The sequence below is a fragment of the Cataglyphis hispanica genome, chromosome 16 (genome assembly GCF_021464435.1).
Source record: "Cataglyphis hispanica isolate Lineage 1 chromosome 16, ULB_Chis1_1.0, whole genome shotgun sequence".
Lineage (NCBI taxonomy): Eukaryota > Metazoa > Arthropoda > Insecta > Hymenoptera > Formicidae > Cataglyphis > Cataglyphis hispanica.
Window position 1 is genome coordinate 2716135 of NC_065969.1, and position 26812 is coordinate 2742946.

Sequence of the window (26812 nt, forward strand, 5' to 3'; positions counted from 1 at the left end):
CATCTCGATGTTGCAAGCTTTAAGACTGTGCACAAGTCATTAAATAATTGCGAAATGCGATGTAACGTAATTCTTTGCACCCAGACTTTAATTAAATTACTGATGAAAAAGCAAACGTTCCTTGTCGTCGTTGTCGTCGTCGTTCCGCGGCAAGTAAATTCCGGCTGTTTGAAAGAGTACGACAGGGAAGAATGGAACGCGGTTACAATGGAGTACAATTAGGCTATTGAAAACGCGAAGAGAAAATTCTTGGAGGAAAGGTCGTCGGGAAACGCGTTGTCGCGCGCAAAAAAAAATAGAAGACTACGCGTCTCGTTTGTCAGATCGATATATCTTATGGCGGGAACACGACCAATGTCACGTTTCGCGATGTCGGAAAATAGGAACAATGGCGATGTTATTATATATTCACGGGTTATAGAATATTCATTCATTTGTTTGCCTTTAAACCGCGGGAACAAAACGCACTTGCTCTCAATGCGAAAGTGCTGAAACAATTAATTATTAAATGGATTACGGCATAGATTAAACTCATTGAATAATTTTGATTACATTATGTAATGGGAGCGTATTGAAAACGGCATAAATCAAATTTGGCAATATATTTGGGGTCAAATCTCGTTCGTTCGAAAGTTGAAGTTTCCCCGAACTTCTCTCGAAATTGCAATTTCCGTACTTGTGGAAGAAACCGTTCGTGAACAGTTACATTTATAAATCCCAAAGGAGGTAATAAATTACCTCCGTTTTGCGACCTCAGCTGCGAGTTTTTAACAATAAAAGAGAATTCAAGAACTAAAAGGCAAAAAGATAATGGCAGCTTCGAAATGAACTGCGTTTTTATGCACTTCTGAAGAGTTAGATAAGACATAGACATGAATAAGTGCACGATTTGTAAGTATTTTATCAATTCTATCTTTTAATGTCTTATACATCTTAGAAAAAATCTGTTCATTACTTTTTTGTCATACACATTTATCGCGAAATCAAATATATAAAACATACATTGTTATTCTCATTATGCATATATATATATATATATATATATAAATAAATAAATAATATATAATATAATATATAAATAAATATAATATAAATAAATATGATATATAAATAAATAAATAAATATATTTATTTATTATATAATATTATATAAATCTCTATCTGAAATTTGTAAAAGCTTGCAACAAGGATGAGAAAAGAAAAAAAAAATTACGTAAAGTCAGGGAATTTTTGAATTCTTTTGATAATTTTATGCGAGATGCTTGGCAGAAGTCAAGACCAAGACTGGTCGCCTCTTACAACAAGAATGCCACAGAGGAGGCTGCAACGCTTTGTGAAGACCATGAGGGCGCTTACCTTGTTGTGAGTGAAATTGTTTTCACGACCACCTTCGCTTAGTTAGTTTTAACAGAATTTCGCCCCCGCAAGCTCGTTCTCGCTGCCCTCCCCTCTCTCTCTCTCTCTCTCTCTCTCTCTCTCTTTCTCTGGGTTAGTTGAAAACCTCATTCTAAAGTGCTATATAAGGTGTTTTAAAACCGTGTGCCCTTCCAACAGTAAATACTAGAGGCACAAACTAAAAAGAATTACGCGTCGTTTGGTTGCTACGTATAATAGGGCGCAAAATTCATGGAATTGTTAAACATGAAAAAGGAAAAGATTTTGATTAAGATTTGCGGATGTAAATGATAAATAAAAGCAGATAAAATATATACGTGTAATATGAAACAAAATAATTAAATAAATAAAATAATGTTTCATAGAGCTTTCTAACTCTATAGAACTTTCTCACAAAGGAGTAGATATACTGAATGCACGATAATTTCGCGGACACGAATTCGTGTGCTTTGGCACACAAAAGTTTGATATGCCGCGCTCGAAAATGTAATTAACATGATTAATCGACGTGCCGATGCGCATATAATACGGATAGAGCTCTTTGATGCGCCTTTGATGCACCTCGCGATGCGCATTATGTGTCATGTCTGGCAAAAGCGTTTCGCCGACGCATTGCGAATGGATTCGTCGGAGAGATGATGACGAGGATATGGGGGAGAGAGCGATATAACGTTGAGGGGTGTTGCATCGCATTCCCTCCCCCATCGGGAATTTCTCCCTCCTCTTCCATTCTCATTCCACCGTCCCCTATCCGCCTATCTTCGCATTCGTGCATCGTTTACTCCGCATCAAGCTCAAGCTGACGGCAATCCCCGTTTCACGTGACAAATATTCTTCGGGGAGACAGAAACAGAATAGAAACTAAATTTCTTACCATCTCGAACAAGCAACTCGTAACTGAAGCAAAAAAACGTTCATTAAAACACATATCTGTTTTATTTTTTATTTTTTTTTTTTCCTAATTTATTTTTAGTGTATCTGCTTGTCTTATTTTATTTTTTATATTTTGTTTGATGTTTTATATATTATGATTCTTTTTTTTTCCGAATTTATTATAATCATTTTAAATTTAAAATATAATTTTAAATTCTAATTTTTAATTATAAATTACAATTTTAATTTTGTTTAAATTTTCTGTGTGGGAGTGAGAGATTAATAGAGTTTTTATAAATTTAAAATATTTTTTATTCGAGAGATTTATCTTCGAATATTTACTTTGCTGCTTATTTGCTTGGATCTAAAGTTGAATTTGCTTTGTTTCTTCTCATTAATTAAGTATATTCGAGCGATTCAATTTTTTAATATTTTATTCCATCTTTTTTTATTTGAATATAATTTATTTTATATATATATATATATATATATATATATATATATATATAGATTTTGTTATTAAATTATATATAAAGATTTTGCAAGGAGTGATGATAAGCCTAATTATTTTAATCGCTAAATGTTACATTTTTAAATATTAAAACGTTTTGCTTAAAAATTTAAACTGCTGTGATTTTTTTATTTCTTTAACTATTTCATCATATGTTTTTTTTTATGGAGAAGAGACTTGTACAATATCAAATTCAATAAAATAAAGATGAAGATTAATGCACAAAGAGAAAATTAGTGTCTAGGCAAACTAGGGCAATGACTATTCAAGTAAACTAGGATCAAAGCCAGATCTTATATGCTAGGACTCCTTGAAATCTGGTGGGTATCAAGAATTTGGTATTCAAGGAAGTTGGCATCCAAGCATGTTAGGATCCAAGAAAATTAGTACTTAAGCAAATTACCGTTCAAAGTAGGATCATCTGGTAAAGCCGTTTATAAGATCCCGACCGCTTCAACCGGATATTCTTTAATCAGCCAATTTATCTTTAGCGAAAATGTATAATGACAGTCATAACATTTTATCGTCTTACTCCATTGATTTCTCTTTACAGTATACAAGATTAATTCTAATTTTCTACAGAAATATTTCGATCGTTCTAAAGATAAATCTCGATTAGGGCAAAGCTCATTTAAAGTTATCTAAAGAAGAAGAGATTCGTTGAGAGCAGTTACATCTGGGCGCGCTACGGGTAACTACGGGGAGTACGCGAATAATCTATTGAATTTCCCTTAAGGAAAGATCGATCAAGTTTGTCGAAGGAGATCAGACGAGATGCAATCGGCCGCGGAACACGTTGTATACATACACCTCTGCGAAAGCCGGAAGCTCTTGTTTGTTGCAAAGTTTCTCTCTCAGATCCTTAATTCCGCAGGTGCGGGCGCGACGTCGTTATAATTACAGGTAATTACAGTCAGTTCTGTGTCCGGCTGAAAAATCCACTTAGCCAAGAGGCCCGTCGGGGTCGCCCCGCTCTATTTCGCGCCCGGATGCTTAAGTGAATTATCTCCTAGAGAAGAGTTAGCGGATCTAATTTGTAATACGGTAACCGGGCCTGGACCCGGGCTTTCGACACGGGTCACCGCGTTACCGCGGCATCGAGAGTTTGCTAAAACCTTGGAGGCACATGCGCACCTAATTTATACCAGCTTAACCGGTTACCTTATTATATCCCCGACGTAACTTCCGGCGGAATTACACGCCGATGATTATACGGCATTCTTCTTACGGGGGATAAGTCGGGATAATGAAATACCCATGCGTCTATCTTCTCGCACGATGGCGATTAAATAAAACGAACGCAACGCGAACACGAGCGAACAGATGAAATCAATTAAGATCAATTAACGAATAATTGGTATACGGGATGAATACGTAAAATCGGGACCAGAAAATAGAATCGTTTTTTTCTGACGAATTCGGAGATTTTCTCGGGGTTTAATGAATCATTGTTAACGTGAAGAGTAAAAAAATTTAAAAAAATATGTTCTAATTATATGACAGATTTTTATTACTTTTCTTTTCTTATTAACTTATTCTATAATTAAAACATAATTTATTTCTTAATATTTATATATGTGTATGTACAGAGTGTTTCTAAATAAGTGTGAAAAATTTTAGGACTTGATTCTTTGTCGAAAATTAAAGAGGATTTTTTTATATAAATATATACTCCTACATTCTTCCTTGAGGAGTCTCTCCAAAGAGGGAGGAAAAATTAATTATTTCTTTTTTTTTTCAAATTTTCGACAAACTAAAAAAAATAAAATTTGATGAACATTTTTCATTCGTAGGAAGAATACTTATTAATATTTTTTCAATCTTCTCGTATCGTTATAAGGGGATGAAACTAATAACTCCTATTCTAATTTTTTATTAGAACTTTTTAACGGGCTGGAATATGATAACCTAAAAATATTAGAAAGCTTGAGTTCTTTAGAAATGTTTTTATTTCTTTTTTTTTTCGTAAAATTAATAATTTCCAAGAAAAAAAAAATACATTATAACACAGCACTGTGCTAAATGGCATAAGTTTCGAATTGCAAGAAGTTGAACTTTAGAATAAAAAAGCAAGCAAAATAAAATTATAGTAAATATATATATATATAGTTAGAATTTAATCCATATCAAAATATACGTTTATATAATTATTTATAAATAATTATTTATTTAATATAAATCATCGAGTGTTTTAATGAAAATTAGCATTGTTATGGATTATCAGAATTTAATTTCATTTATATAATGGAGATATAACGAATATCGCTATCTTACTTAACTTAATATAGAAGATGAAGTCGCGTTTTTTCGTGAAAGCGATGATAATTCGAAACTCACCGTTGAAACCCAAGCCTTTCGTGGCTGCAATCGATAATCGATACGACCAATTTGACGAACACAGGGTCGGGATATTTTCAGCATTCCTCACCTTCCTGACGATGAAGTATGCAGATATCATGCCCCTTATAGAATCTTATTATAGCCTAGCGCGAGTTGCTTACTGCTTAAATACGGTATATTGCAAAATAATCGTATTCTTTTTTAGCTGGGTGGAATGTTTGTGACCTGAACTCCCGAGTTTTTTTTAATAGGAGGGAATTTTACCGGATATTACACAATTTTTCCAATTTTACATTTTAAATTAAATTTTGCGCTCTAGATTAAATGATAATTTGCATCAAAATCTAATAAAGTAAACTTGTAAATTACAAAAACATAGCACATCAGTAGATGCATAGTTCTATAATAAAAAAAAAAAATAGTTGCAAGCAGCGCTAAAGGCAATTTTGTTTCTCATAATTCTATTTTTCACTGTATTCATGTACAATATTCCACTTAATCTGATTTTGTTTCATTGGTACTTGTTTGTGCGCTTCTCACTGTTCTCAAATATTTATATTAACTGACGTTATTCGGTAAAATAATTGGATTAAATGCAACGCGAAAAAAATCCAACCAGCAACCGCAAAATTGTTGGTTGATTTTCGTATACAGGACGTGAACCAATCAGGTATTTTCCTACATAAACAAAATCACGTTTTTATCTATACTGAACGAGGATCAATACGAGCATGTAAACATATATATTTATGCACGATAACATAACAAGTTTAATGTAGGCATAAATAATATTAACGATTATAATAAATCTTCAGAGAAATACAACATTATATAAGACAAGATAAAAGGCGACGTTTAATCAATATTCAATTTATTAAAATTCAATTTATTTTAATGGCAAATTTGTATGTCGCTGTCACACGAGATGAAGAGTTAATCTAAAGTACGAAACTCAGTTATGTAAATTGATTTAACCGTTTGGAGGGCTTTTAGTTCTATTCCACAAGCAGCTATTTAAAGTCTCTGTATCAACAAAGCGAGAATATCTCTCTCTCTCTCTCTCTCTCTCTCTCTCTCTCTCTCTCTCTCTCTCCTTCTGTTTCCGCGAAACAATGTAGTTAGATATTAATTGTTACTGGCCTCCAACATGAGAAATAGGAAATGGTGTCCCTTACAACTCAGTTATGCCACAATTCGAGCGAGAAATTCTTGCAATTTTACGCCAGCAGTCGCACGTGGCGTTATAGACGGCCGGATACGTTATTGCCACTTTCACATTTATTTCTCGTGTTCTCGACCCTAAAATGTTTCTCAAAAAAACTTTGGACGCTGAGTCTTGCTCTATCTGCAGCTAGGAAAATTAATCATTGTTCTTCCGTTATATAATTGTTATCAAAATGGTCTGCAATAATAGAATAGCAATTGAGGAGAATTCATTTCGTATAAAGTTGTATTTTTCTCTTTGACATGTGAAACGAGATATTGCTTTTGACATTTCTGGTTACATTTACAATACTATACGTTTTAATTTTAATTTTAATTTTAATTTTTATTATTCTAATTTAATTTAATTTTAATTATTCTAATTTAATTTTTAAATATATACATATTATTCATATTATACATACATATACACATATTACACATTATATATATTATATATAAAGTTAATCGTAAAAATTTTTAGAATATTTTAGATATTTTATTTTGTGAAAAATAATAAATATTTAATTATGAACATATCTTTCTAGAAATAATTATTTTTATTTTATATTTTAATATCTCTACTCTCTCTCTCTCTCTCTCTCTCTCTCTCTCTCTCTCTCTTTCTATTCTTCGTAATTCGCACATCAAAACTGAAAAAATTGAGATTGAATTTTACATTAAAGTTTCAACGTCCAAATGATTAAGAAATTAAACTTATTTACTGCAGTTTATGCAAGTAAATTACAGCGCTTTCGCTTTTGCATTGAAACGTTTTCGCTCGACTGGACTAAGTGAAATCACCATTTACGAAATAGCCGGGACGATATGTTCGCGAAAGGATAGCGAAAATTTGCTCGCAATTGCACGTCGGAAATAGCGTCGCTCTCCCGTTCAAATCCAAAAATGCAAAATTTCACAGACCACTGCACGCAGAAATCATGGTAAATGCCGACAGTTGGAAAAGAACGACGGGGGGGCCTATGCCGTTCGGAAGAATGCAATATCCGTTAAAGGAAATTTGTTATCAGCGCAACTGCGAACGCATCGTAATTCTTGCAAATCAAGAATCGATATCGGCCAACTATCGAGAGAGTGGAAGTCGAGCGGTGTTTGTTATGCAGAATGTTCCCAGATGTACGATAACATTATGCAGTCGTGTGAAGCGGAAAAGACTAAAAATAATAACGACAGTTCCTCGACATCAATATTAAGATTAAATTTAAGCGATTGAAGAAAAGAATTATATTTTAATATTTTTACTTAAATTATTATCAAAGTGGTCTACATTGATGGAATAGCAATTGAAGAGAATTCATTTCGCATAAAATTGTATATTTGTATTTTTTTCTTTGACATATGAAACGAGATATTGCTTTTGACATTTCTGGTTATGTTTACAATACTACATATTTTAATTTTTATTAAATTTTATTAATTTTTATTAAAATTTAAACTAAAATTTATGGATGTGAATAATTACATTTGCATATATATATATATATATATATATATATATATATATATATATATATATACATATTTAAGGGAAAATTTGAATAGAATATTTGTACAGGGTGTTTCTAAATAAGCGCGAAAAATTTTAGGAAACAATTTTTGTCGAAAATTAAGGATGGTCTTTCATATAAATATACTTTTATATCCTTTCCTGAGGAATTACACTTCAAGGGGAAGGTAAAAATTAATTTTTTTTTTTTTTCAAATTTTAGACAAATTAGAAAAATGAGGGGAGGGAATCATCTCCTTAAATTTTTCACATTTATTTAAACACACTCAGTATACGAGAGTTTTGGAAAGAATAAAAAATTTTTAAATTTGAGAGAAAAACAATTTGCGACATGTTGTATATTAGAAATATATTATTATTGAGATGCGGCATCTGTTTCTCGCACAAAGCAGCCGCTATTATGTTTTATGTCTGAGGTAGGATTATCGCGCGCGCGGATTACACCGAGTCGAGAATCAACGGGAGATATATTGCACGCATAATCGGCTTCGATATGCGCACAGGTGTTGAATTATGCATTAGAAAACGAGAAGCGAGAGAATCTGATTTGACATTAAATATTATTTTACTACAGTAAGAGGAGAATAGCTAGGAGGACACGGGAGAGAAATTCCGAAAAATTTATGATACCTTACTTTCATCTCACGGTAACATGGCTCTTTTAAGGGAAATCCGCTTTTCCGCCGTTCTCTTTTTAGATACATAATAAATTCTTTCATTTTCATACTTCATAATCTCTTCTCAAGCTCTCTTTTCATACGACAAAAGGAAATCTATTTCCGAAACTCGTATCGATCTAAAGACACGCAGAAGAAACAAGATACGTCGCAAGATATATGTTAGGTATACTTAGTTACGAATACTAATTAGGAACAGATGTTGGTTCCCGTTACCGGGCGCTACTTAAATTATGTAAAAACGGACGGTTATAGTTTTCACTACTAATTCAATTTCGATAAGTGGCCGCCGTAAGCTTTTTCCCTCCCTCTTCTCCCCCCCCGCCCCGCCCCACCTCGCAGGATACAAGATCTAAGACCATCTTACATCCGGAGTTTAATCGCAAAACGTGTTTGATTTATCGTTCGCAGGGGCACCAGCGGTATCGACATAGACCTTCGTCGAGTAGACATAGATCAGTGCCCGTTGCCGGCCGGATCCGCGCAGCTGAACATATTCGCCGCCAGCGACAAGTGCAAAAAGCGCACCACCGAGGTAATGCTAATTTCTCGTAGCGTCTCCGCACCACCGTCGTCTCTCTCTCTCTCTCTCTCTCTCTCTCTCTCTCTCTCTCTCTCTTTCGCCGTCTCGGGATCGATGTTTCCCGCGAGTGTCCTTCTGGAGTCCTGGAGCGCCGCGCGAAACACGCCGCATCAGAATGGAGAACAAAGCCACCGAGGGAATGTTTTTCCACGTGGCGACCGACTCTATTTGTAAATGCCACTCTCGATCCTATCGCGCGAAAGAAGGAGAAAGAGAGGAAAAAAAAACTACAGCGGTTCTCCCGTCGTGCGAAAAACACACCGTTACGTGCTGCTTGCGCAGCGATCGTTTTTGTCCCTTCCTCCCTCCCTCCCACCCCCCCGGTAATAAACCGCGAGCGTTATCGGCGCGCTTTACTCTTCATAAATTAAAACTCGCGAGAAAATGGCGCGCGCTCCGGAGGTTTTCAGGATGTTAAAATCCTTACAAGGCGTCGAAATTATTGGATGGTATTTTGCGCCGCAGAGCGTTAGAATTTACATTTAAATTGTATTGCGAATCGCGTATATTTCATGCAGACAAATTTCATAAAATTTTGGCCGAAGTGAAAATTGAAAGTGGGGCTAATTTATCGTTAATTTTTTTTTTTTTTTATAGTTTTTAATTTCTTATATTTTTGATATTTATCTAATTAATTTATATTTATTTAATTTAATCTGCATTTTTCTTGTTACGGGGGGTAGGTTGGACGAAGTTTTTTTAACAGCTCTCTTTGACGTAAAAATGCAGCAGTATATAGGAGAAATGTCGAAAATTATGCCAGATGTAGAATAAAGTACTGTATCAATCCGTCCGACCTCTTATGTAAACACAGTTGAAACCGCGTTTTTCCGATCCTCGGCTACAATAACTTGTACGAATTCTGGAAAGAGGACTGCTATTTGGAGAGAACGCTTCAAACAGGCTTTATCCCGTGAAGCTATTTGCAAAGAGAAGCAGGTATTTTTTTTTTCTTTTTTTTCTCATAAAAAAGTTCATAAAAATCATTTTTCACGATTTTTTATACTTTCGATGTTTGTTATTTCACAGAATTTTATTTTTTTCATTATTTCAATTTCCATAGTTCACTGCATGAATGCAAGTAATACACCTGCAATAAAATAATTGTTTCGATCGTTGAAGCATGTAGTTGTTCGGAGGAATGAAGCCATAATTCATCATAGATTTTCGTTTTATAGAAACTCGTGATACTTTTTTAACTATGTCATTTTTTTATTGCCTCGCTCGTTAGTTTAACAAAAAAGTAAATGGTAATAGCTACATCAATATGTATGAAAAATAATGTATTTCATCATTTTTTACGCTACACGCAATCTCTTCTAATGAAACGTGATTAGTTCTGTTGTTTTCAAGCAAGAGTATATCCCCTTCAACTTTAAATTGAAATAGTCTAACATAAAATTCCTTTCGAATATTTAATTATTAAATTTTGGAAAATTTAGATGTTTGAAATTTCTGATTTCAAGATTAATTAAATTGTTTTATTTAAATCTGCTAATCACTACAAATATATAGCCTTATTTACGTAAGTAATATATACGCGCGAAACAGTTTGATTAAAGAGTAGATTTTTTAAATTTTTTAAATAACTTTTGACAAACGACAATATATTATATTTTGTTGACCAAGAGAAATAGCTTTCGATCGTTCTCTCAGGCGAGCGATTAGCGAAGAATTTGTTGAAACAATTTCGACGAACAGTACACAATTAGTCTTAATAATGCAAGGATCAGGTATATGTAGAATTTATTGGACGCAATTAATCGTTCGCAGTGCATCGCCATTCCCGGCCTTGGTTTTCGCCGCGGTAGTTATCGATGCGTTTGCAAACGAGGCTTCTACTATCCGGACACGAAATCGGACAAGAGGTACTACAATGGCACTGTCATAGAGGAAGAGTACGAGAAATTGATGATGGTGAGTGGTTTAAAGCCGACCCAGTATGTAGAAATAGCTCTGCTCTACTTTACACACTCCACAGATCAACTAATGCTGTTTCATAATAAATATTACTCCATTTTCTCTTTTTTTTTCCACAAGATATAATAGAAATTACTTTACCATGACGAAATTATACGTTAACAAAAATATGCAAGAGAGGTTTCGTTTCGGTCTCATCAAATTTCCATGAGCGCTTGTCATGGGCTCTAATGGCATGGCTCCTTTCACAAAGCAGTCGATTAGTTGAGGTTCACAGTAAATCGATGGAAGATTCTGTCATTAAAGTTTAATGCAATAGAAATGGGTCAGGTCGTGTACACACATAATGCGATCAATTTGTTGCAAATGCCTACAAGAAATTGATTCTCGATTAATAGAATAATTTATGAACAATGTTTTCAGCTTGCAAATTAATATTCGCATAAAAAGATCGCGATATAATTTATATAAGGATGGGTCTAAACGTCTTTTAAAAATACTCTTTATTTACGCTTTATTTATGGTCTTAGTTAATTTTTAATATTTATCTTGATTATTCCACTAAAAAAAATTTTACTTTTTTGCATTGTTTAAACCAATCACCATAGAAAGAACAGAAGGTGAATTGAAAATGAAATAAAAAGAAAATTAAACTTAATAAATTCCTTGGAAAAAATTAATAAAAAAGTTAATCTTTTTCTTTCATAAAAATAAAGTAATTCTTTTTAAATTAAAATAGCACTGTAGAATATTTTGAAAATGAAGAGTATTTTTAAAAAACTCTACCGATAGCCGAAAAAACATTTTTTTATACATTTGAAACTGATTACCTCAAAATCTATGAAACGTATTACAATTATTTTTATTTTATTTGAAAGATAATTTCATTCTCTATAATTTCTCTCTAATTTTTCTCTATAATTTTTATTTGATACTTTTTATTAAAAAACGCATACTTTCCCTAATACTTGTAAAAATGTATAAAATAACCATTTCGAGAGATTTTTGAGCGTTAACTTTTTAAGAAAGATTTTTCGATCCATATTTATAGAAAACTTTTTGTTCAGAATTAAATTTCCTATAAAATCTCAAAGTCTGGCCGGGATATTTGGACCTATCCTGTATATAAATAAAATATATCTGATTATACGCATAAAATTTTATTTATTGTTAAATCGTACACAAGAAGAAATAGAATCTAAGAAATCTTCAGTCTTTATCAAATTGCGTTCCATTTTCATCGTCGCACGCAGCTCTTCTATTCCGACTTGGGAAATAGGATCGCAGAATAGATTGTCGCGAGAGTGCAATTAAATTGTTGTGGCGGCAACAGCGTTACGACGAACAGCGTAATGCATTCTATTTACGACGAGGCGGGGAGAAATGGCGGCTTTTTTTTTTTTTTTCCAGTCGCGCGTAGTTTTTTCCGTTCGTCGGACCAGCCGTCACTTTCGCGCCCGTACACGCAAAATGGATATCGACAGCTAGGCGCGATGAAATCATCTATTGTCACCGTATGTTACGTATCTTTTGTCATTTGATGGGCATTTCCATTGCGCATGGTGACAAAACCATTTTGCAGTCGCGCCCCTCGCGCTACCGTTTGTAACCGCGACGGTTACAATGGATGACATCTCCGCCGCCAAATATCCTTAATAACCGGAGCTTGGATATTAACGACGTGTCACCTTTTTTTCGACGGACACCGTGGACAGCGCGCTGATACGTGCATTGTCGGCTTGAAGGCGGAAGGTGCTCGGAAAAATTATTACGTCCCTTAGTTTTTCACGCAAAAAACTGTTTAAAAGAAGGGACCATTACAAAAGAGAGACAATTCGGAAATTATTATATATATATATATATATTTTTTTAATAGCGTTAATTAATAGCGTTAGTTAATCTGCTAATATCTCGCATGTTGAAAGACATCTAAAATGTTATACGTAATAATTGAAAAATGTTTTTTCCTTTAAAAATCGATGATGCAAATTTTCCTCGTTGATCGCAAAAAATGTACATTTTATGCAGCTTTGTCATTTTATTTTTTTAAATTACTTTTTCATGGCATGCCGTCGACTCTAATTTATCTTTAAGCGATTATTATCTGAAAATATGTATAAAGAAAAAATAATATATAATAAAAAAAAATATATATATAATATAAAAAATTATATAATCGTATAAGCAGAATTATTAATTATCGAAGTCGCAATTGCAACTAAATTACAAAATTTAAATTTAATTAATGACACGAAAATATATTTTTAGATTAAAAAAATCGATTCATTAAACACGTTTCCTCTAACGTAATAAGAAACATTTTCTCTTCGTCCATTCAATCTCGATAACTAACTTTGAGGAATAGCGATTAACACGTTTTTTTTATTCCTTCGTGAAATACCGTCGCCACACCGTAAGGAAAATAATTTCTTTGTCAACAGCGCGAGAAGAACCAATATTCCGAGGACGGAGTGTTCGAATGCCTGCCGTGCGCCGAAGGATGCGAATCCTGCGAGGACGGCTCGCCTTGCGTCGTATCCCTCAACTGGTTGATGCGAACGGCGATACTTATCCTAGAGTGCTGCATCATCGCTTGCCTGCCAGTCGTCGTTCTTTTCACATGGAAATATGGGCACGTGAAGGTAAGAGCCATAACTCTTTATAACGGAGTTTGCCAAACTATGGGTGACATCGTGTTCGTTCCGTGAAAAATAGTGCGGAAATATTTCACATTGTCTTTTTAAAAATATAAATATAACGCATACAAGCAATATTTATGCTCTTACATATTTTATATATATATATATATATATATATATATATATATATATATTATAAACAATCGAAAAAGAGAAATTTGCGAATTATAGAGCGAATATAAGAGCGCTCTTCCTATCTTTTCCATCAGAAGCAATATAATATCTTTTTAATAGTTTAAAGCAAATACTGCTGCTTAATGAATAACCTTGTTAATTAAAAGCAGTTTTACTTTAAAAAAATGAAGCAAGAGTAATGATAAAAAATTTCAACCCCTGTTTCTTTAAAGATTCTATCATTCTGCAAAAAAAAAAAAAAAGAGAGAGAGAGAGAAATATTCCGTGCTTGCGTGAAAAGATATTGAAGTCTAATCTTTGTACTTTGAAAGTTTAGATAAAAATTATGATTAGAATAAAATCATGACAAATATGAAGTGTACCTTCGAAATCCTACACATTGAAATCGATTTGTTCGAAAACAACACGGGTCCATAAATTTGCAAAATCGTGATAGGATCTATTCTAGACAAGCGTATAAATTTCTAGTCCAAATAGAAACGACAAAAGCCCGTAATATCCATAATGAAATATATCTGCCATTTCGTCCAAAATCCATGATTTAGTGAAAGTCACGTAAGACTAAATGGATATTCGATATCGTTCTATTTAAGTTGACATTTCGAAGATGTTGTATGTAGAAACGAGATGACACATCTGATAAAATTTTCAAAAATGCCTTCTAAATCGTTCGAGTTTTTTTAATGAATTATCTTATATAGCTATCAAAAAACAATTTCTCATCTCTCCGTATAATTTCTATCGTTGGATTTCCAACGTGACCGACCGTTCCATTTGCATTTTACATTTGAAATGCCGCGACAAAAGCACAGGAAGTAGTGTTACATTACGGTTAATTTGAATAGCCGATCGAATAAATCGGGGTTAACACATTTAATCTTGTTCAGCTTAGATCGCAGCCTCCGATATCTCTCGTGATTGTTCGAAAGGCACTTATCCCAGGTGTAAAGCTACCGGAGATTGTGTACGAGGGTTTAAACGCTATCTGATGAACGAGTGTCTCGCGACCCAATAATTATGTCACGACGCGTTGGTTATTTCACGATTGCGGATTTGTATAGAAGATGGGAATTATTTGATGGACATCACTTAAATAATTATTCAAACATTTTATTGTTCATTTAATAAATTAAATTATTTTAATATTTAATATCAACATATATTAAATATTAAATATTATTTTAATATTTAATATCAAAATATGTATTAAATATTAAATATTATTTTAATATTTAATATCAAATATATATTAAATATTAAATAATATTTTAATATTTAATATCAAAATATATATTAAATATTAAATATTATTTTAATATTTAATATTAAAATATATATTATATATTAAATATTATTTTAATATTCAATATCAAAATATATATTAAATATTAAAATAAATATCTTAATATTTAATGTTCAATATTAAATTATTTTTATAATTTATTATGTATCATTTATAACATAATAATTTATTCGAAATACCAAATTATTCGAATAACTCGATATTTATTCTTAACTTTCAAGTTATAATAGATATGAGTATGAATGCATAAAGTTTGACAGGACATCGAACGGGTAAATAAATGCGGGATATTGAGCTGCGAACCTTCCACGTATTCAGGCAAATCCGTTTTTCGATTAAGCGTTTACTTTGAATCGGCTATATTGAACTTTTCCTGCTTCGTTATCAACTCCTTGAATAAAATTGCAGCCGCCTTCTGTATTAGAGATACGATTGCGAGGAATTCTTTCAACCGCGAGGTGTTAATTAGCCTTTCTGATCCCCGACAGTTCCCTCCTCTCTTCCGCTCCTCTCCATCTTGTTCGAGCCGAGCCCTTGGGTTCGCGTGAAATAGCACCTCGGTTTCTGCCTCGGCGAGAGCGAAGCGCAGCGCTGTCATTTGACTCGTCTGGATATCAAAGCAGTTCCAAGGTGGGAGTCCCTCCGATACTAATTAACGCAATAACGGCACGCAGGGGCAAGCTCGCCGGTGTATTCGTGACGTTAATGGTTCCTGGAATATCGGCCATTTGGCAAGAGAAAAAGAAGCGGCTTTATGAATTCAACTTCACGGAATGTATAATCGTCGTAAATATACTGTGTAAAATGATTTATATCGAAAACTTTTTCCCGTCGGACGAATTTTTCCTCCAGACTAATTAACACATTTTGCGCCCCCGCACGAAGAGGACGTATAATTTCGCGACTTTCTTCATTAAGGTGATATCCTTTTAGAAAATTCGAAAAATTTGCCCGACTCACTCGCGAACGTGGAATCTCGATGCCCGGGATAATCAGACCCTTTGACGCGCGCACATGAGAGAGGCATATAAACTCCATCCCACGCTTGCCAGGGATATTCGCGACACCGTGAATATGCGAGAAAGCGACGCGAATGATTCCCGCGAGAGAATTCATTTTAATTGAAAGCGGCGAGAGAGCAAAAGTGGCCGGAGGAGCGGGGAAGGGGGAGGGGAGAGAAAACTCCGGCGCATTTTCCGACCATAATTTCGCGAGAGTTGCGAAATATGCTGCGCAGTCCTCTCGTTGAATCCTCCAAACGGCCATCAGATTTTCCGCGGTGTACTGTCACCGTAATCCTGAAATTGGTGGCGGCGAAATGGGACTCCATCCGGCCTCTCTCTCTCTGCCTCCTTAATTCTCGATAGATGGGATCCGGCTCTGTAAAACATGCGACGTGTTTTCCCGAGAATCCCGTGCATTAAAATCGCGCCTGGCGTTCTGTAAAGCCACCGTGAAAAACCATCCGAATCAAGAAAAGAGAGAGAGAGAGAAATTTTTTTTAAATTAAAAATTGATTTTAACGAAGAATCAAATATTATAAATACGAAAAATGTTAGAAATTGAAATATTTTGAAAGGCCTCGACCTAACAATTGTTAATTTTCATCAAACATTAATTGTACATTGTTTCTCTCTCCTAAATATCATCAGTTTGTTTTAAGTTGTCACGTGCTAATTGAAGATACCAAGATTGATGATTTAATAATGTATGAGCGTATTTAGAGAGTAAAGTATGTTTTAATTTGATTTAAATGACGAGGCAAAGAGGAGAATGGGATAATCGCCTTCTTCTTTCCCTTAATGGCTCCATTAATAAATCTGAGTTGGAAGATAAACGAGCCGAAGCGGGCTTAGCACAAGCAAATTTGGTCATTCGATGTCGTCCTGCAAGCATCCATATTCGAGTCACGATTTACAAGCTTAATATCGCTGCGTAATCTGTCTTATGAAACGGCAGATGCTAACACACACACACACACACACACACATGTATATATATATATATATATATATATATATATATATATATATATATATGCATACTCGGAGTAGATCCCAACAGAGAATCGTAATAATCGTCTATGGACGAAGCATGGATTATCTCGAAATCAGAGTAATGGAACTCACGCGTATTATAAAAAAACTGGCGCATAGAATTCACGTAAACTCCATTTCTAACTTGGCTTTTTTTTTCCCACCACATATTTCCAACATATTTTGTTCCCATTCGAAATTACTTCGTCGAGGAGGGAGCGATCGAAAGGGAAAGGTAAAATCCTTCAAAATTAAAATAATATGCCACAATTATAATACGTGTACTGAGAGAAATTTTAGTACCTAAAGATTCAAGGATTTGAAACGTCATACTCATCCTTTTTTAAGTCATTAAATGTTAGTTTGTGTTAAACAAGTATCCGTTATACCCTACCCGAGAGTTTACGCTCACAACTTGATACAACAATAATATCCAAGGCTTATACAGTAAATTGTGCGAGTTTCAATTATATTATTAGTACTCATCGGATACGAGATCAGCATTAGTCAAATTTTCCGAAGCTTAACTGCTATTAAGTTTTGTAATTTAACTTTTTAATTACTTGCAACTCGAAGGCTACATCGATTCCATCGAAGTGTAAAAAGAGAGAGACGGGAGGAAAAGGAAGAGGATCGCTTATAATTTGCCTTTACTCATATAAAGCATTTAAGAGTAAACTTCGAAAAAAAAAAAAAAAAGAAAAAAAAATTGTATTTCGAGTGAGGCTTCACCTCAAAGTGAAGGTGATCGCGTCTCCCTCGTCGCGGTCAGCTCGTTACGGCAGATTCGTCTTCCGACCAAGTTGGCGAACTGCAGATACCATCCTTCCTGAACTTACCGCTTCGGGTAAATCGCGTAAATCGCCTCTTCCGTGAAGCCTCCACCGCTTCGGGGAGGCTGCACTTTTATCTCTGGTAGCTCTAATAGCCCATGCGATTGCCGGGGAGGATTTAAAGAGGGAGAAAGAGACCTCTCTCTTTCTCTTTTCTCCTTTCTTTATTTTTTTGTCGGTACACGAGATGAAACACACTCTAGGGCGGGGACGGCGGAAAACTGGGGTGGAACGGAAGCGACAAATAAGTCCGTACTAGAGAGAGCGAATGAAACAGTCGGGACACGCGAACGGGAAATTAGCTTTGTTGTGGGGGCGAGGGTTGGGTGAGAGGGAGGGAGGGGGGGGGAGAGAGGGGGGATGAACTTTAACTCACTTTATTCGCTATTATTCTCTCTTCCCTTCCCCTCCCCACCGGGTATATCCCGCGTTGCGGCGGATTTTGTGGCGTTTCCCATCGCGACCTTTCCTTTACCTCGGTACGCTTCTTGCATATCGTATGAAAGCGCGAAAATGGATGAAACGTGTGGTACGTGGCACGTTTATATATCGTCATATTATATATATAGGCTTTCCTCAAAGAATTCGGTCGTTGATAATAAAGCACTCAAGGTAAGGCCGTTCGTTCTGTGCAAAACGTTTTGTAAAGGTCTGTTAGATCTCGAGAAAAAAAAATGGACTTTATGTGATTATGTTAAGATCATATATATGCACAATGACATATGTAATTTTATACGATCATATGTAATAATATTCGACATAATCTTATCTTTATATAATCATACTCGATTAGATCTGATTATTGTATATGAAAACATATCTGACAAAATATGATTATATAAAGGTAAGATTATATCGCCAAATTTCGGATATTATTATACATACGTGGTCAGATCGTATCGCGTCAAGTTGCAGATTTAATTATACGTGGCTAGATCATATATCGCGCGAAAATTCGGAACTAATTATGATCTTATATGATATGATCTTATATAATTACACGAGTTCATTTTTGCTCGGGATTTTGTTATTGCGAGTTACAAGACTTGTATTATAATATATACAAGGTATTTCATCTTCATTAGCATCGATTTTCTTTCAAGATAAATATAATGAATTCACAAAAGTTTTATAAGAGCAATTGAAAATCCAGATTTCTAGGCTATTTTTATACATACGATGTATTTTTTTCTTATCTTGATTTATGAGGTAAACGTCGTTTCTAGCGACGAGACCTTTCTTCATTAGCCACGGGCGTGTGCCGTTGATGGCTAAGTAAAAAAGTTGTCACGTATTTTTTGAAACGCCGGTAAAACACTAGCGTGCTTCATTTCGCGTCGCACGTTAGCCGAGTTAAAATATTCCAAGCTGATGGTATCGCGTTATCTTCCAGGCTTTTTCCGGCAGAAAACCTCGTGTATATTTATATGTATTTGCATGCCGCTTTTTAAGCAATTCACGAACTGGTTTCAGATAATAATCTCAAAGAGAGAGAGAGAGAGAGAGAGAGAGAGAGATCATGTTTGCGATACTGTAATAAAGGTTTAGCGTTTGCAACGCGAGCAAAAAAAAAATGGAATTTATACAAGCGATATTTATAGGCGCTTTACAAACATGTAAGGAATATATCCGACGTGTATTACGAGATAATTTATGATATTATACAGAGAACACTTAAACAAGAATCATTTTATCCACATATTTGCTTTTTGCAGCTTCTTTTATTCAAAAAAATTTTTTTTATTATTTTTTTTATTATTAATAATTTAATGATTTTTTTATGATAACTCTAGTAACACGCAATTATAATATATTAAAATCATTTTGGCGTGTTAAAATTTTTATAAGTATTGATCGAATTATTGCGATAAAGTAAAGAGATGATTTTACTTGAGATTACAAGATGAGAGAATTAGATGTATTTTTATTTAAAAATATTTTTCGCAGGATCATGAATATATCTTGATTGCTTTTTCTGCAGCTGCTTTTTATTGACTTTTAAACCAGCTAGTTGCTAAACAGGAAAATATCATGAGAGACACGTTTTTTTCCTTAAATAAATACACTTTGTTTATATATATATATATATATATATATATATATATATATATATATATATAATGACAAAATCAGTTCTTTGAGGTATATGAATAGTGAGCATACCTTCGGAGATACACATCCTGTTTATTTATGTATATATAACAAACATATATATTTTGAATACAAACTTTAGGGCGCACAATGTATTGCGGAAATAGCTGCCACATAAATAAAGCATTCAGGGCAAGATACGGATAACATGGAATGCTGCATTGAGAAATCCCAATTATTTGGTTTATTATAGTTAGTTACATATCTACGGTTACCCTGGAAAACAAATGTGGTTAATTATGCCAACTTCGATTCTTAGATATAATTTAAAAAACGAAATTATCTATGATTTTTTAATTTTAATTTTTTAATGTATATATGTATAATATTTATATGTTTGTTTATATATTATATATATTATATATAATATTATACATAATTCAATATTAATATTATATATATTATATATATTTAATTTAATATTATATATAATTTATATATAATAATAAATTATTAAATTAAATTTTTTTTATAATTAAATTATAATTAAAATTAAGTCAAAAATTTAAGAGTTTAAAAAACAAGAAGTTTAGGATTTTAAAATTCCCAGATTCAAATTGTATACATCAATGAATCTAATAATCGAAGAATCGCAAAGAGTTACGTATTCGAAGGGAAATACTCCAAGAGAAAATCTACGCTTCTATTTAAAGAGACCAAAAGGTACATAGTCACAGTTCAGAGAGCTTCGGATAAAAAGAAGGCTTTTCCGCTCGATGGCTTCACCGACACTTATTTTATTTACTGACGTTCCTGGTCGCATCCGGCTGTACATACACACACTATCGGCGCGAACGATGCCAGCGGTGCGTGATTTAATAAGCGAAATGATTTGTTGCAGGTGGTGCGGGCGGCCAGCCCGGTTTTGTTGCGCGTGATCGTCCTGGGCGCCTTCTTCATATACTGCACGGTGAGTACGCGAGAGATAGAGAGAGAGAGAGAGAGAGAGAGAGAGAGACAGACAGATAGACCTGGGTACGTATACGGGTCTCGTCGCATGGGTTTCCCCGGTCGCATTTCATATTCATGAGGGTCGACGGCGACGCGTCGCACCGCGCACCGCACCTGAGAGAGAGAGAGAGAGAGATAGAAAGAGAGAATCCCGATAACAAAGCTTTCTCTCGTGCGCGCGCGGAGATGCCGCGCAGCATCCGACAACCTCTCCGCCGTCGCGTCGGATTGTAACCGCATCTGTTGCGACTACTACCCTTAATATATGCACGGGCGCCCTGTGCGCCAATTACGATAACGCACGATTCCCCATATCGGGGCGCGAGTACGTGTATTCACCAATTATTGATGACCTCTATGTTTCGCTAATTAAAGCGGATATACCGGATAAAATCATTCGTTAACGTACGAAGACAGTTGCTCCCCGATCGGATGTGGAATTATTATTGTGACTTCTTAAATGGATTTTTTCACGTCCACAGCTGATGTGTATTAAATACATTTTAGATATAAATTTTATATATATATATATATATATATATATATATATATATATATATATATGTAATAATTAAAAAGTTTCTTGGATATTTTTTTTTCTCGATTTAATATTCTTTTAGAAATAATCGGAATATTTTTACAAAATTATTATATTATTTTCTTATCTTTGCGATTAGAGTTTCTCCCTTTCGGAGGTTGACTCGAAAGCGACACACCTTGAATTTTCACGTCAGCGAAACGTAGGAAGGGCTTATTATTATTCGCGATTGTTACCCTTATTACGCTGTATTATTATTACTAGACGAGACATGTTTCCGCAATTGTGGTTGGGAAGCTGTCTACTGCATAGATCACGTAGGACAAAATAATTCAAGATATCACATTTACGTTCTGGATTTTGACCCGCAGTGACAGCTGCTGTGTAATACACACACACACACACACACACACACGTTATTCCGCTCACGTTCTTACGTGATATATCGGCTTGATAGCGGAATTTCTATCACATTTCACAAACCTGCTTTATCGAATCCGGGACGATTTCGTAGACGACAAGTCATTTGTATAAACGTAAATTCCAGGAATTTTCCTCACGTACGCGCACGCTCTCGCGTTCTCTTTGCTCTTAGATGACAGCAAGATCTATAGAAGATATTTGTTCTAAAGGAAGTGCGAGAAATATTTAATTAATGGCTTTCAATTTACAGGCAAAGATGTTTAATTTAATTTAATTTAATTTAATAATTTCCACTATATATTTATATATGTATATACATATGTACATACACACACACACACACATATACACGCGACAAATACATTGTATCCGGGGAATATTTAAGATTAAAAATTAAATTAAACAGTAAAATTAAACTAGTCGTTGCAGCAAATTGGATTAAAGGGAAATTACCTTTGAGAGAAGATAAAAATCAATCTTTAATAAACACGACAATATAAACAGTAAAATAAATGAATTTTTTTACTGTATGCGTTTCAGATATAAATTTTTTATATATATTAATTAAGAATTTCTTGGATATAATTTTTTTATTTAATATTTTGAGGAGAATTTTAGAAGAAGAAATAATCGGAAAATTTGTACCTGTTATAAAATTATGATATTATTTTATTTTAATTATGTGTATACTAATCGTATAAAATAAAAATTTATCGCGATTATATGCATTGAATAAATCAATAAATAAATAAATATATACTGTAAACTGTCTTAATGTATAGCTTATATTATTTTTATTTTCTTTTTCTTATCACTAGACATTTGCTAAATAATAAATTGTAGCAATTTAATAAGAGTTTAAACATTCAGCATTTACGTGGGATGTTTGTATAGCAAGCTACTTTACTCGGTAAAGTTTATCAAGCACACATAAGACGCACAATTTGTGAAGTAAGTTTGGCTCGAATGCCAACAGTTTCGCAAATTCTGCAATTTTATGTTTTAGATCTATCTTTAAACTAACAGAAATTAAACCAGAGAAATTATCATACTCAATTATAACGAGAAGAACGAAACGTGACAGCGCGAATTTGTAAAATAACGGCGCTGTATTTTTGCAAGAAATATTCGACGAACGTTTAGATCTTCCCCAATACCTAAATCCCCTATCGTTATATTCTCGAGTGCACGGGTCGACGTCACGTTTAAGAGTCATTCGTAATGTGAACCTATTCCGTCAAAATGGCAAGGTGATTTTTCTCTCGCCGAAGTAATAGCTCGTCCGTGAGCAAGGGTTACTATCAATGTGCGGTTCAGACATCTCGAGTGCCTTAACTCAGGAGCTCGTCGTCCGTAAGGAGGATAACGTGCCTACGTAATGTTTGCTCTTACAAGGTACGAACTCCCAGATGGCTTCGCTTAAACTCGTAGCGCTGTTCTTAATGGGACATCATTTGCCCGCTTATGAAGGTACGCTTTCTATCCCTCGTAAAGCCTCGATATTATATCTTGCCGTCGTGTAAATCGTATGATACAGCTACAAGGGAAAATCCGAAGAGACTGTGTTTCGCGGTGCATCCCAGTCGCTTACAATTTCTCTTTATTCCGCTCTCTCCTTTGCGGGAATATCTTATTAAGAGGGTTGTTTCACGACTTTGTAATATTTCGCGAATCTCAGCTTCATTCTTGAACGTGGAAGCAAGAATTGTCTCTGGAGCAATTACTTCGTGCGTGAGAAAAAATTCACATTTACATTTTGGAGAATAATTCGATATAGTTGATGGCGAGTCTCTGTGACTCTTTTCTAAAAAAAAAATTGAGAGAGAGAGAGAGAGATTTGCGATAAAATTCTCGCAATCCACACTTGAAACGATAAAATTGAAAAAGTTATTATCAAATGTTGTAAAACGAGAACATAAAATTAGCACCTCGTATCTCCAAATTTTTATTTTTTACACTTTACTGCCGCAACTCTTTTTAAACCAATATCAGAAATCGATATTCTATGCATAAAAGTATTTAAAGTCTAGTTTAGTCGAAAAGTGAATTCCGATTTTTCATATTTTATACATCAGAATACAGAGAGATAAAATATGAAATACATTATAAAGTTTTCAATTTTAAGCGTCTCTTATCTTAATATTCAAGTCTCTCTTATTTTAATATTTTTTGCACAAAACAAGAAAAATTTTTTTCCTCAACATAAATTAATTCTTATTTTAACTGATTTTCCACCATTTTTTTTTCTGTAAAATTAATAATCTCTGAGAATTATAATTTGTCTATGTAAGTCTGTGTTTGTGCGCTAAAGTCTGAAATTTTTACACGATGGCCTCATGTCAGAGCTTCATGTTGCACAAGAGAAAAATCGCTGTAAAGTGCTCGTTCAGCGAAAATTTTTGTTGTTCTTTTTTTAACTCTATCTCTAACTTTTCATAGCAGACTTCTTCTTTCATATTACTCACATTATTTTTACGACAAGTTTTCATAACAATGATAAAAACGCTCTTTCCTATATAAGTATCTTAATATAATTCTAGTTGAACAGCAGTGTATAACGAAAAGAAAGATAATAATTGTGTTTTCTCGTCGTTATTTTTTATTCTCCAGGCTTGGAGACCAGCTTGACAAATATAATGAATTGACATTTTCAGAAAATTCTCAAGCGTAAAATAAACATTCGAAACTTCATTTGTCACGATATATTTGATAAAATTTTAATAAACATTATGCGATTTTTACTTTTATATCGCGCTACGCGTATATTTGTATGCACTTTATACCATACAGTAAATATAAATTCTGTTCAATTCGAGCATTGATTAATGACAAATTTGCTCTCATCATGAATATCTCTCTATTTTGCATAAATAACAAGTAAGCAAGAACTCGATAGAAAATCATTGAGTATTTTCCGGCGCAATTTCAGAATTTCAAAGCGCCTGCGAGGCTTTAAATATCTAATCGTAATTAAGTAATTATACATGTATATTGCGGGGCCGAATATAAATTCGCGTCGAGGCAAATTTATCGAAATCGATGTCATTAAAATTTATGTACAACTAATAGGAATGAAATTATGGATAAATAGACGAAAATCGATAACGCAATCGGTGATGTTTTCCACCAACAATATCGCTTTGCTAGACACGCATTTCTGCTTGTGTTGCAGACCATAGTTATGTATCCCAGGCCAAACATCATCACGTGCACCGTTCGCGTATGGCTACGAGAAATTGGCTTTTCTCTCACATACGGGGCACTCATGCTCAAAACGTGGCGGTAAGTGATATTTTACTCACTCGAATGGCATCGTTTCGTGCGATTGCATCATCGTTTCTATTTATCTTCACCGGAGTAAATAAATATCGTTCTTCCTTTTTCGCCGATATTATTGCTCATCAAATTTATATTTATTATATATATCTCTCGTTATATTTATTTAGCACGACATATTTTTTTTTAATATAATTTTTTTTATTTTTATACTTTTGATAATTTTGAAAGATTTTCTCTCATTTACAGAGATACAGTGCTTTAATCACGGCAGTAAGTGCGTCTTTACTTTATATTATTTTCATTGTACCTTTCATAAAGCTTCTCTCTTTAGTCGAATTAGTTCTGTAATTAAATTAACGTTTTTTATTATCAATCCATTTTATTAATTATTTTATATTCTCCATATACATATATATTTGATCGCTCTTTTTAATATAATTCTTCATAATAATATATATTTCAAAAGCAGCAGCAGCATCATAATGTAGGTGTAACTTTTCGCAAATAATTTGAAACAGCTTGTTGATCTACGAAGAGATATAAAAATAGAAAAAATAAAAAAAAATATAGAAATATTAAAAAAAAAAAAAAATTTTTTTAAATCGAAAGTTTGTGAGACGTTTTGATTACGCAGGATATCCGTGATCTTCCGAGTGAAGTCGGCGAAGGCCGTGAAAATAACGGACGCGAGCCTGCTGAAGCGTCTCGGCATCATCGTCCTGACGTTCAGCGTGTTCCTGAGCATAAGGACACTGGTCGCGCCGCCCGTCGTCATCGTCGGCCGAACCGCCGACGATCTCAAGGCTTATCTCTGCCGAACTGACTGGTGGGACCACAGTTTCACTACTCGTGAGTTTCGTGAGGGGACGGCAATATATATGTCGTGTATAACAATATCGTCGCGTATGCATCTCATACGCTGCGCAAAAAGAGACATTGATCGGCTTAATCCCCTTAGCTGCACGCTGCTCTGTGTCTCCGCGCATCTCCGTATAATCTCTATATCGTTCTAGTGATATACGAGCGCGATAGAGCCAGCCACACGGCGCGCATAATGCGGGAAGGCATGGATTAACTTCGCCTTTCACGATATATGATCGATACCCGCGTGCGAGAGAACGCGCGTATCGAAGGCTTGGGGGAGGGAGAGATTTGATGAATTAAGCCTCGAGCTTGCCTCTCCCGAGACTCAGTGTTATTTTGACGGTGAGGGCTTCTTATTTGCCTTATAACGTTCAATGCGGAAAGTTAAGAGGCCACGAAGATGGATGGCCCGCGAAATAAATCGACTCACCCCGAATTTGCCTCGGGGAGAGAGAGAGAGAGAATCTTGTTCGGGTTAGCGAGGGGAGGGTGGTTTTTTTTTTTTTTTAGGGGGGGAGAAAAAAAGAAAACAGATACCCCTGCGGGACACGCGCCGTAAATGAGGCGTGA

At 34.3% G+C, this 26812-nt stretch overlaps 1 protein-coding gene across 1 annotated transcript in view; it reads left to right on the plus strand.

Annotated features, from left to right (window-relative positions):
• LOC126855443 (probable G-protein coupled receptor 158) overlaps window positions 1-26812 on the plus strand; it is an 80402-nt gene that overhangs the window by 48520 nt on the left and 5070 nt on the right. Inside the window, exons 4-9 of the mRNA XM_050603091.1 lie at window positions 8939-9062; window positions 10884-11027; window positions 13472-13672; window positions 21029-21097; window positions 25272-25381; window positions 26013-26227. Of these exons, the coding sequence (XP_050459048.1) occupies window positions 8939-9062; window positions 10884-11027; window positions 13472-13672; window positions 21029-21097; window positions 25272-25381; window positions 26013-26227 (863 nt within the window). The remainder of the gene's footprint in view (window positions 1-8938; window positions 9063-10883; window positions 11028-13471; window positions 13673-21028; window positions 21098-25271; window positions 25382-26012; window positions 26228-26812) is intronic.